This window comes from Coregonus lavaretus (genome assembly GCF_964263955.1).
Source record: "Coregonus lavaretus genome assembly, contig: HAP1_SCAFFOLD_1183, whole genome shotgun sequence".
Classification (NCBI taxonomy): Eukaryota; Metazoa; Chordata; class Actinopteri; order Salmoniformes; family Salmonidae; genus Coregonus; species Coregonus lavaretus.
In genome coordinates, this window is record NW_028162416.1 from 20,001 (window position 1) to 32,988 (window position 12,988).

General features: G+C 44.8%; 1 protein-coding gene across 1 annotated transcript in view; it reads right to left on the reverse strand.

The window, feature by feature from the left end:
• The window catches only part of LOC311119285 (arf-GAP with Rho-GAP domain, ANK repeat and PH domain-containing protein 2-like), a gene marked incomplete at its 3' end in the record, with an annotated part of 26,512 nt that extends 19,890 nt beyond the window's left edge, over positions 1-6,622 (reverse strand). The window contains exons 1-2 of the mRNA XM_084194004.1: positions 6,126-6,622; positions 1-839 (exon numbers count right to left, since the gene is read on the reverse strand). The exon at positions 1-839 is cut by the window's left edge and continues 87 nt beyond it. Of these exons, the coding sequence (XP_084050130.1) occupies positions 1-713 (713 nt within the window). The remainder of the gene's footprint in view (positions 840-6,125) is intronic.
• Positions 6,623-12,988: the final 6,366 nt, after the last annotated feature.

A 12,988-nucleotide genomic window follows, 5' to 3' on the forward strand; every position in this document is an offset into this window, starting at 1 on the left:
TTGGCTGGTGTCTTAAAGCTGGGGCCCTTCTCATAGATCACATTAGCCACCATCTCCCCCTGGAAAGCCTCTTGGTCTTTCCCAGAGAGGATGTGGTCAGGCCCGGGGGAGAGGTCTGTAGAGGAAGGGGAGGGCTCCTCAGAGGAGATCTCCCAATCAGAGGGCACCTCTCCAGAGCTACCAGATGTGGAGGTCGAAGCTGAGGAGGTGGTGCGTATGTTACGCGGGTCACGCGGTGTCGGCCGAGGTGGTCTCAGGAACCTCTTTATAGAATTGTTAGTGTCTTCCTCCTCTTCTGTCTCTTCGATCCCTAAGCCAGCCCCAGGGGGTAGGGTCTGCCTCCCCTCCCGTCTTGCCTGCTCTACCCTCGCACTAGGCTGGCAGGAAGTCACCCTTTTCTTATTTGTCATGAAGATGTGTCTGGGTTTGAGGAGGGGCATTCTTTGGCCCCGCCCCCTCCTTTCCCCCTCCTTTTCCCCTTCCTCATCCCCCTGCTCTTCCACCGCCACTCCTAGGACTTCCAAACTACGTAGGATCCGTCTACGGTGGCCTGTAGGGAACACTCGGAGCTCCAGGAGGCGATCTTCAGTGAGCCCCCTGCAGTCTTTCAGGCACTGGAAGCCCGCCATTTGAAAGCCGTCAGCGTACTGGGGCAGATGCAGGCTGGTCAGCCAGTCTAGGATCTCCTCTCTGGGGTCCGTGGGATCCGACATGGTGGGTGTCTGGTGGTGGTCTAGATTCAGTCCAGAAAGCTACCACACCAGAGAAGGGTTGATGATGGATCTAACGCAGATCAGCATTGGTGAAAGTGTTGGGTAGGGGAAGGTTTGGTGGTTTTGCTGAGGACAGAAACAGAGGGATACAATTAAGAAGGTATTATGCCTCTGACAGTTGGAAGCGAATGTATCTGTGCATCTATCATCCCAAAAAAAAAAAATCATGATGTTTCCTTCAAATCCACTTTTCAATGCATTTCCATTAAAAGCTGACATTTTTACATAAGAACGTTAGAATCCTGCACTGTGCACTCACTAGATGAGCTAGAAGAACTGGAAGCTAATGTGCCCCTGTGCTTTCCCCACCACAGTGTTAACCTAACACCTCAAATGTCAAAGCTATAAATAATATGCATTATTGTTGAACAAGCCAGTCCATCTTCAGTCAATTTTCAGCAGGAAATAGAAATAGCAAATTTTCTCTAAGGTCTCATTGACCCTGCATCTTGACATGTCCTATTCTATCCACCTTTGAAATAAGAACTAACCTCACTCTGTTGTCATTTTTTAGTCCATAGTGTCTGGTCCTCCACTGCAAAAAGCCTTCCCACCCCCATAACAACATGTACTATAAACACTTCCTGTAAACAAACTTCACCTAACTCTAATAACACCAACTCAATACCCACAAGGCCCAACAGTGCCAACTTCTAGGTCACACTTCAAGGCTCTGCAGCAATATTCATTACATTTATACATTTTACATTTTAGTAATTTAGCAGACGCTCTTATCCAGAGCAACTTACAGGAGCAATTAGGGTTAAGTGCCTTGCTCAAGGGCACATCGACAGATTATTCACCTAGTCGGCTCGGGGATTAGAACCAGCGACCTTTCGGTTACTGGCACAACGCTCTAAACCACTAAGCTACCCGCCGCCCCATAAGTCAGTTGGTTTACAGGGTCGGTTCTGACTAGCACTTCAGCCTTACGCTATAACAAGCATGCAACGGAAAACGGTTCAAAAAGTTCTGCAACAGAAAACAAAAAAATGTGTATTTGTTGAGTCCTGTTTCAGTCTGTTTTCTTACGTTTGGCACCTAATGAATATGACCCTGACACGTGCAGTGTTATTTCTTATACAGCAGCATCAGACCAATACCTGACTATTATTGGAATCCCTGTATGGTGGTGTTAATGATAAGTCAAATCAAATCCAATCAACAACAAAAATGCCACATGCGCCGAATACAACAGGTGTAGACCTTACAGTGAAATGCTTACTTACAAGCCCTTAACCAACAATGCAGTTTAAGATTAAAAAAATAATAATAATGTTAAATGAAAAATAGTAGAAAGTAGAAAATATAAAATAAAATAACAGTAGGGAGGCTATATACAGGGGGTACCGGTACAGAGTCAATGTGCGGGTACAGAGTCAATGTGCGGGGGCACCGGTTAGTCGAGGTAATTGAGGTCATATGTACGTGAGTAGAGTTAAAGTGACTACGTCAAAGAGAGAAGCGTGCATGAACACTGAGGAACAACAGTAACCTCATCTATATGTGGTATGACCACTTTTCTGCTTTGAAGATAACAACCACTGAGGCTATACCAGAACGCTTCTGCTTTCGACTGAGACCTCTTCTTCTTTAACCCATTACACTTGTGGGAATCGGCCTATATGGATAGGGCTAAATTGAAAAGTTTCTTACAGAAGGAATATAGAAAGCATATGCATAACCATGGTAGCAATAAAAAGGGAACAGTCTGGAGATCATGGGAAAATTATTAGACTAAAAAGGTGAGGACACAACAGTTCACCTGACAAGACTGAATCCAAACATTACACTGTTGAATTTATGTGCATTTTACATTTACTGTACTTTTCTCCAAATGTATTGATCACGAAATCTGAAAATATTCTGGATACATTCAGTAACATGAAATGAATATTCCTGGAAAATGTGGGGTAGGTGCAACATAAGACAAACACAATGACAAGGGTTTGAGTGAGAGGACTAACTGGTGTCTCCAAGTGGCCATACACCTCTCCAAAGTGTGCACAGTTCGTAAGTAATTTCAATGCACTTTTATGACACAAAGAACAGTCTTCAACTATAAGGAGCTTTTTTTGAGCTCTCCTAGCTGGGCCGTTGAGGAACTAGAGCAAGCACACTTGTAGTTATTTTGTTTGGAACACAGCCCTGGATCCCCGACATCACACAATTACTATTGTTGTTTACGCAATCCAAAAAAAAGGTCCGTTATAAATTGCAATCTGGGTCAGGGGTGAAAAGCTTGTTCTATTGCCAACATCACTAGCTAAATCAGGGATGGGCAACTTTTGATTGGGGTGAGGGCCACAGAAAGATCTGAACTCATCATGGCCGCAGTTGGTGCGCATAGAATGGAGTCATGAGCGCACTCAGATGCGTGTTCCGCGGCAAATTTTCTTCACAATACAACAAACAGGCTCATTCTGTTCAGGACGACCCAGGGTATAACGCCATGTCATCTTGAAACTGTACATCAAACATAGCTTTCATGAACGTTGACACTGTATATGACATGAGTTTTATCATTCGTAAATTGTGAAGTGCACATTTGGACTCACGGGTGTTTGGCTTGCTTGTGTGACATCAAACTGGTATTTATTATAATCAACGTATCATCTTTCAAAATACATTGAGTCCTCTTAATGTACAGCATTTCCCCTCACTCAGACAACAAACATTTTTCTAAAGTTGCCCAATCAGCAGGAGAGATTGGGGACAACTTGTTGTGCTGAAGTTCAGAACGGCTGTCAGTCAAAACCCCCTACAGAGCTGTGAAGCAGAGACCCTGAGGTCTGACGTCTTGTATAGCATGTTACTGTACAGCCAGTGTGTTCCAATTTAGGTGTTTTATCAGTGTCCAAATCTGCCATTTCCAACGGGTACGAGTGTAAAGGGCTACGTGTGGGTGTATGCATGCTCGCTTGCTAGTTTGTTTGTTTCCTTTCAAGAGATCATCAAAGATGAAGAGAAACTGACGTTTAACAACAATCCCAACTCCAAACGTTGACATGAAGCATTGCGTTGATGTTGCGCTTACGTCAAGTTACATTCACGTGTGAAGAACAGATTCGGCCCACGGAGTGTAAAGGAGAGGGTCATTTAAGAGGTGAAAGGTGATTTCTCTAGTGATTTATCTTGCTGCGTATAAAGCGATATAGCTCTGTGTATTATTCACTTAACATGCAGGGACCTGTATTGGCAAGGGGCCAGTTCTTACTGACTGTACCACACACACACACACCCTCACTCACACACTCCAACACACTCACACACACCCCTGACCTGACCTGCCTCAGTCTGCAGTCCCTCCCTGGTTACCACCATCCACCCCCTCACTCACTCACACACACACACCACCCAATCTGCAAACCTTAGAATGGAATGGACTCACAAAGCCTTGATCCAATACTATGCCCTGTCTGGCTAAAAATAAGAAAATCAGTGAGAATTTTTATTTAACCTTGATTTTATCAGGGAGTCATACTGAGACCAATGTCCTTTATTTGATCAGGGAGTCATACTGAGACCAAGGTCCTTTATTTGATCAGGGAGTCATACTGAGACCAAGGTCCTTTATTTGATCAGGGAGTCATACTGAGACCAAGGTCCTTTATTTTATCAGGGAGTCATACTGAGACCAAGGTCCTATATTTTATCAGGGAGTCATACTGAGACCAAGGTCCTTTATTTTATCAGGGAGTCATACTGAGACCAAGGTCCTTTATTTGATCAGGGAGTCATACTGAGTCCAAGGTCTATTTTACAGATGAGCCCTGAATTACATAAATTACAGAAAATACACATCAAAATATAAATACAATCAGAAAGAAAAACACAGTCATAAAAAACAAACACATTCATCAGTAATAAGGTCCTCAATCAGCTTTCTGAATTGCCCTAGAGGCACCAGAACATCACATTTCAGAACATTTTGAAGAAAACTAAAAGCACAACAAAACTAAAAGCTGATTTACCTAACTCAGTAGAGACCAAAGGAATTTCCAGAGTTAGTCATCCCTGAGACCGGATGTGGTAACTCATAAAGTTTAGTAAAGCTGTAAGGTACAGTGGGACATTTTGCAAAAGGGCTTTATAAATGAAAACATGGCAATGTATCAACCTACGTGACAGCAGAGAAATTGAGAGAGGACAGAGAACGCTATAGAATGAAGAGTGAGGTTTCGAATGTCAGCTGGGACAATGAGACAAACATGCTCAAAGACAAACAGCAAACAAAATACTAAGTGAATCAGCATCATGTATAGGGATATGAGCTCTCTAACACACACACACACACAGTGTGAGCTCAGTATGTTTAAGACAGGAATGCAAAGTGTGTGTGTGTGTGTGTGTGTGTGTGTGTGTGTGTGTGTGTGTGTGTGTGTGTGTGTGTGTGTCACAGCCAGGTAGAGCCCATCCTTCCCACAGGCTGGTCCTACAATGACTAACACACTCACACATGCCTCACATGTCTTGACAGCATTCAGCCAAGAACAAAGTCCAACTTCACATTTCCATTCGCCTCCGTGATAAGAATACTTCCGTGTTAGGAATGACCTACCATCCTAAAACCCCCATTAAAAAAAGCATATACATACAGGTATTTATATCCAAAACGTACAACTGATTTGTAGAGATTGTGATGAGGCACGTCTTCATATAAGCTATTTATGAGCCAGTTAGAAGCTGATTAACATCCACTTGTTTCCTACTACAAGCGCTGTTTAATCTTAAACCAATCTACTGATTGTCATCCAGATGTCTCATAGCTGATGTGGGCTACTCAGACAGTTAACACTTTTTGTAATCAACCTCCTCTGCCTTTAGATAAAGGAGAGCATTTGTAACCGAAGGCCTGCCTACTCTGAACGCATAGTCATAGCTGCGGTACCAGACATCCGTCTGACAGAGTGAGTGATCAGTGGGGACAACAGACAGTCCATCACTTGTAGCCTAAGCACTACAACGAATAAAAGCCTCTATCAGTATGTAAGTCTTTTTTACCTTAAAGAGGATACACAACGGTGCGTCAACTGTCAAACATAATTCTAAGAAAACGTTGTAGGCCTACTTTCGAAAAGATCAGGTTTGTAACATTAACATAAGAAGCGCATAAATGCGCAATATTCACACTTATCTATTTATTCATGTATCCACGATTCTAAAATATATGAAATACTTGTTTTCCTCCGATGTGTTTCACAACAAGTCTGCATTGTTATGACGAATACGTTTTTAACCTCACCATATGTCGCGAGTTTACCACGTTCTGGACTGTCACAACAACAAAACAAGTCAGTGCGGTTACCCAATAGTAGCCTACGCGCTTGAGTCCGTCGGCTTTGAACTTACCTGAGGTTCAAAACAGGTGAGCGGAAATCTCAGGTATCATCTCATTCTAGTTCTGCCACACGCGTGCTGTGTTGTCCAGTTTTGTACTTCCTAGTTACAGATACCAACTTCCAGAACGTGGTTGGTTTGACACTTGCCACCCGTTTCCTTCTGTTGCCCGTTGAAGCGAGATGTTACAACTCCACGCCCATTCCAGCAACTGTTCGATGTTGCTTTAGTAATTATCCGTCTTTACACAGCATGGCTAAATAACTAAACCTATAAACCTATTGTTGTCTGAGTATGAATTCACAGGTCTGCGATTTCTACAGGGCTATTATTATTGTGAAACATTATGTAATTGTCTTGCTATGGATTTCTATTCGCACAGTATTCCTTCATGTTTTTATGACATGATTATACAGATAAATTGTCTGTTGATTGTCAGCTATGAAATGCAATTACAGTTTTAAAAATATTATCATACTGTATTTTCCCTGTGTGTCCAAACTTATGGCGTCCGTTCATAAAAAAAGAGTGCCTTTAAGTCAAGTCAAGAAGAGCACAGCCACTTTCTCTTTGCGTGTCTTAGCTTGATCGAGAGGCCTCGGGCAATGCATTCTACCTAGACAGGAATGTACCAGCATGCACCAACACAGTAACACACCCACACACGCACGCACACACACACGCAATGGTGGGCAAAGTACGCAATGGTGGGCAAAGTACCCAATTGTTAAATTTGAGTAAAAGTAAAGATACCTTAATAGAAAATGACTCAAGTAAAAGTGAAATACTACTTGAGTAAAAGTCTAAAAGTATTTGGTTTTAAATATACTTAAGTATCAAAAGTAAAAGTAAAAGTAAAAATCCTTTCAAATTCCTGTTGGCAATACTTTTTTATTTTTATTTACCGATAGCCAGGGGGCACACTCCAACACTCAGACATAATTTACAAACTAAGCATGTGTGTTTAGTGAGTCCACCAGATCAGAGACAGAAGGGATGATCAGGGATGTTCTCTTGATAAGTGTGTGATTGGGCCATTTTCCTGTCCTGCTAAGCATTCAAATGTAATGAGTACTTTTGGGTGTCAGGGAAAATGTATGGAGTAAACAGTACATAATGTTCTTTAGGAATGTATTGAAGTAAAAGTAAAAGTTGTCAAAAATATAAATAGTAAAGTACAGATACCCCCCAAAACGAATAAAGTAGTACTTTAAAGTATTTTTACTTAAGTACTTTACACCACTGCACACACACACACACACAAATATACAGTCACCTAAACCCATAGAGAAATTGTTATTTCAAATAAAAAGTGAGAGACTGCCTCATTAACTAGTGTTGTGGTTGGTGTAATATGACATGTATTTCATCAATCATTGGTGTTTGATGGGATATATCATGTTCCATTAACCTCATGGGTAAGGGGTACCTACTCTGATTGCTATTGTGAAGAGCAGTTATTGTGTAACTTTCATCTGAACATCAGAAGGGTTGTGTGAGGGGAGGGGGTGGGTAGTGTGTGTGTGTGTGTGTGTGTGTCTTTGTGTGTGTGCGTGACATAGAAAAGGAGTTTGTGAGTTTGAATGAGAGTAAATTATCTGAAAAGACACCATTTCATTGTCTGGTTCATTCTTGTACAAGCACACTGTGTCCTACCTGTGCCCTGCCCAACTCAATGAATGAATGCAATAACAAGTCCAAGTCAAGTGACTTCAGGGAAATCCCATTTCCTGAAAAGTCACCTCCTACAGTAACAGCATGTATGCAGTGTACATCAGTAGTCAGTAGATAGGGATAGCATACCACTTTTGAAAGACAAGAAAGCTGCCCTGTAAACTGCCCTGTAGCTGCCCTGTAAACTGCCCTGTGAACTGCCCTGTGAACTGCCCTGTAGCTGCCCAGTAAATTGCCCTGTAAACTGCCCTGTAGCTGCCCAGTAAATTGCCCTGTAAACTGCCCTGTAAACTGCCCTGTATTCTGCCCTGTGAGCTTCTCTGTGAGCTGCACTGTAAGCTGCCATGTGAGCTGCCCTGTGAACTGCCCTGTGAGCTGCCCTGTGAGCTGCCCTGTAAGCTGCCCTGTAAGGTGCCCTGTGAGCTGCCCTGTAAGCTGCCCTGTAAACTCTCTCTGAGAGAGAGTGTGTGTGTGTGAGTGTGAGTGTGAGTGTGAGTGTGTGAGAGAGAGAGAGAGAGAGAGAGAGAGAGAGAGAGAGAGAGAGAGAGAGAGAGAGAGAGAGAGAGAGAGAGAGAGAGAGTAGAGAGTAGAGAGAAGCTTTGACTATGTACAGACTCAGTGAGCATGTAGGCAGACCTGGCTCTCAAGAGAAGACAAGCTATGTGCACACTGCCCACAAAATGAGGTGGAAACTCAGCTGCACTTCCTAACCTCCTGCCAAATGTATGACCATATTAGAGATACATAGTTCCCTCAGATTACACAGACCCACAAAGAATTAGAAAACAAACCCAATTTTGATAAACTCCCATATCTACAGTGGGGAAAAAAAGTATTTAGTCAGCCACCAATTGTGCAAGTTCTCCCACTTAAAAAGATGAGAGAGGCCTGTAATTTTCATCATAGGTACACGTCAACTATGACAGACAAAATGAGAAAAAAAATCCAGAAAATCACATTGTAGGATTTTTTATGAATTTATTTGCAAATTATGGTGGAAAATAAGTATTTGGTCAATAACAAAAGTGTCTCAATACTTTGTTATATACCCTTTGTTGGCAATGACAAAGGGTCAAACATTTTCTGTAAGTCTTCACAAGGTTTTCACACACTGTTGCTGGTATTTTGGCCCATTCCTCCATGCAGATCTCCTCTAGAGCAGTGATGTTTTGGGGCTGTCGCTGGGCAACACGGACTTTCAACTCCCTCCAAAGATTTTCTATGGGGTTGAGATCTGGAGACTGGCTAGGCCACTCCAGGACCTTGAAATGCTTCTTACGAAGCCACTCCTTCGTTGCCCGGGCGGTGTGTTTGGGATCATTGTCATGCTGAAAGACCCAGCCACGTTTCATCTTCAATGCCCTTGCTGATGGAAGGAGGTTTTCACTCAAAGTCTCACGATACATGGCCCCATTCATTCTTTCCTTTACACGGATCAGTCGTCCTGGTCCCTTTGCAGAAAAACAGCCCCAAAGCATGATGTTTCCACCCCCATGCTTCACAGTAGGTATGGTGTTCTTTGGATGCAACTCAGCATTCTTTGTCCTCCAAACACGACGAGTTGAGTTTTTACCAAAAAGTTATATTTTGGTTTCATCTGACCATATGACATTCTCCCAATCCTCTTCTGGATCATCCAAATGCACTCTAGCAAACTTCAGACGGGCCTGGACATGTACTGGCTTAAGCAGGGGGACACGTCTGGCACTGCAGGATTTGAGTCCCTGGCGGTGTAGTGTGTTACTGATGGTAGACTTTGTTACTTTGGTCCCAGCTCTCTGCAGGTCATTCACTAGGTCCCCCTGTGTGGTTCTGGGATTTTTGCTCACCGTTCTTGTGATCATTTTGACCCCACAGGGTGAGATCTTGCGTGGAGCCCCAGATCGAGGGAGATTATCAGTGGTCTTGTATGTCTTCCATTTCCTAATAATTGCTCCCACAGTTGATTTCTTCAAACCAAGCTGCTTACCTAATGCAGATTCAGTCTTCCCAGCCTGGTGCAGGTCTACAATTTTGTTTCTGGTGTCCTTTGACAGCTCTTTGGTCTTGGCCATAGTGGAGTTTGGAGTGTGACTGTTTGAGGTTGTGGACAGGTGTCTTTTATACTGATAACAAGTTCAAACAGGTGCCATTAATACAGGTAACGAGTGGAGGACAGAGGAGCCTCTTAAAGAAGAAGTTACAGGTCTGTGAGAGCCAGAAATCTTGCTTGTTTGTAGGTGACCAAATACTTATTTTCCACCATAATTTGCAAATAAATTCATTAAAAATCCTACAATGTGATTTTCTGGAAAACATTTTCTCAATATGTCTGTCATAGTTGACGTGTACCTATGATGAAAATTACAGGCCTTTCTCATCTTTTTAAGTGGGAGAACTTGCACAATTGGTGGCTGACTAAATACTTTTTCCCCCACTGTATTGGGTGAAATTTAAGCTTAATATCCTTGTCATCTATCGCCCTCCAGGTTCCCTTGGAGAGTTCATCAATGAGCTTGACGCCTTGATAAGTTCCTTTCCTGAGGATGGCTCACCCTTCACAGTTTTGGGGGATTTCAACCTCCCTACGTCTACATTTGACTCATTTCTCTCTGCCTCCTTCTTTCCACTCCTCTCCTCTTTTGACCTCACCCTCTCACCGTCCCCCCCCTACTCACAAGGCAGGCAATACGCTTGACTTCATCTTTACTAGATGTTGCTCTTCTACTAATCTCACTGCAACTCCCCTCCATGTCTCCGACCACTACTTTGTATCCTTTTCTCTCTCGCTCTCCTCCAACACTACTCACTCTGCCCCTACACAGATGGTAACGCGCCGCCGCAACCTTCGCTCTCTTTCTCCCACTACTCTCTCCTCTTCCATCCTATCATCTCTTCCCTCTGCTCAATCCTTCTCCCTCCAATCTCCTAATTCTGCCTCCTCAACCCTCCTCTCCTCCCTTTCTGCATCCTTTGACTCCCTGTGTCCCCTATCCTCCCGGCCGGCTCGGTCCTCCCCTCCAGCTCCGTGGCTTGATGACTCATTGCGAGCTCACAGAACAGAGCTCCGGGCAGCTGAGCGGAAATGGAAGAAAACTAAACTCCCTGCCGGCCTGGCATCTTTTCACTCCCTCCTCTCTACATTTTCTTCATCTGTTTCTGCTGCTAAGGCCACTTTCTACCACTCTAAATTCCAAGCATCTGCCTCTAACCCTAGGAAGCTCTTTGCCACATTCTCCCCACTTTGAAAAGAAGGTTGACGACATCCGATCCTCGTTTGTTTAGTCTAATGACACTGCTGGTCCTGCTCACACTGCCCTACCCTATGCTTTGACTTCTTTCTCCCCTCTCTCTCCAGATAAAATCTTGCGACTAGTGACTGCAGGCTGCCCAACAACCTGCCCGCTTGACCCCATCCCCTCCTCTCTTCTCCAGACCATCTCCGGTGACCTTCTCCCCTACCTCACCTCGCTGATCAACTCATCCTTGACCGCTGGCTATGTCCCTTCCGTCTTCAAGAGAGCGAGAGTTGCACCCCTTCTCAAAAAACCAACACTCGATCCCACTGATGTCAACAACTACAGACCAGTATCCCTTCTTTCTTTTCTTTCCAAAACTATTGAGCGTGCCGTCTTTAGCCAACTCTCTTGCTATCTCTCTCAGAATGACCTTCTTGATCCAAACCAGTCAGGTTTCAGGACTGGTCATTCAACTGAGACTGCTCTTCTCTGTGTCACGGAGGCTCTCCGCACTGCTAAAGCTAACTCTCTCTCCTCTGCTCTTGTCCTTCTAGACCTGTCTGCTGCCTTTGACACTGTGAACCATCAGATCCTCCTCTCCACCCTCTCCGAGCTGGGCATCTCCGGCGCGGCTCACTCCTGGATTGCGTCCTACCTGACCGGTCGCTCCTACCAAGTGGCGTGGCGAGAAGCTGTCTCCGCACCACGTGCTCTCACCACTGGTGTCCCCCAGGGCTCAGTTCTAGGCCCCCTCCTTTTCTCCCTATACACCAAGTCACTTGGCTCTGTCATATCCTCACATGGCCTCTCCTATCATTGCTACGCTGACGATACACAACTAATCTTCTCCTTTCCCCCTTCTGATAACCAGGTGGCGAATCGCATCTCTGCATGTCTGGCAGACATATCAGTATGGATGACGGATCACCACCTCAAGCTGAACCCTGGCAAGACGGAGCTGCTCTTCCTCCCGGGGAAGGACTGCCCGTTCCATGATCTCGCCATCACGGTTGACAACTCCGTTGTGTCCTCCTCCCAGAGTGCGAAGAGCCTTGGCGTGACCCTGGACAACACCCTGTCGTTCTCCGCTAACATCAAGGCGGTGACCCGATCCTGCAGGTTCATGCTCTACAACATTCGGAGAGTACGACCCTGCCTTACACAGGAAGCGGCACAGGTCCTAATCCAGGCACTTGTCATCTCCCGTCTGGATTACTGCAACTCGCTGTTGGCTGGGCTCCCTGCCTGTGCCATTAAACCCCTACAACTCATCCAGAATGCCGCAGCCCGTCTGGTGTTCAACCTTCCCAAGTTCTCTCACGTCACCCCCCTCCTCCGCACACTCCACTGGCTTCCAGTTGAAGCTCGCATCCGTTACAAGACCATGGTGCTTGCCTATGGAGCAGTGAGGGGAACGGCACTTCCGTACCTTCAGGCTCTGATCAGTCCCTACACCCAAACGAGGGCATTGCGTTCATCCACCTCTGGCCTGCTGGCTCCCCTTCCTCTGCGGAAGCATAGTTCCCGCTCAGCCCAGTCAAAACTGTTCGCTGCTCTGGCACCCCAATGGTGGAACAAGCTCCCTCACGACGCCAGGACAGCGGAGTCACTCACCACCTTCCGGAGACATTTGAAACCCCACCTCTTTAAGGAATACCTGGGATAGGATAAAGTAATCCTTCTACCCCCCCCCCCCCCCCCCCCCCCAAAAAAAAAAAATTTGTAAAGTGGTTATCCCACTGGCTATAGGGTGAATGCACCAATTTGTAAGTCGCTCTGGATAAGAGCGTCTGCTAAATGACGTAAGTGTGCCCTTGAGCAAGGCACTTAACCCTAATTGCTCCTGTAAGTCGCTCTGGATAAGAGCGTCTGCTAAATGACTAAAATGTAAATGTAAATGTAACTACCACAGTGTGCAATCACAGCAGCAAGATTTGTGACCTGTTGCCACAAGAAAAGGGCAACCAGTGAAGAACAAACACA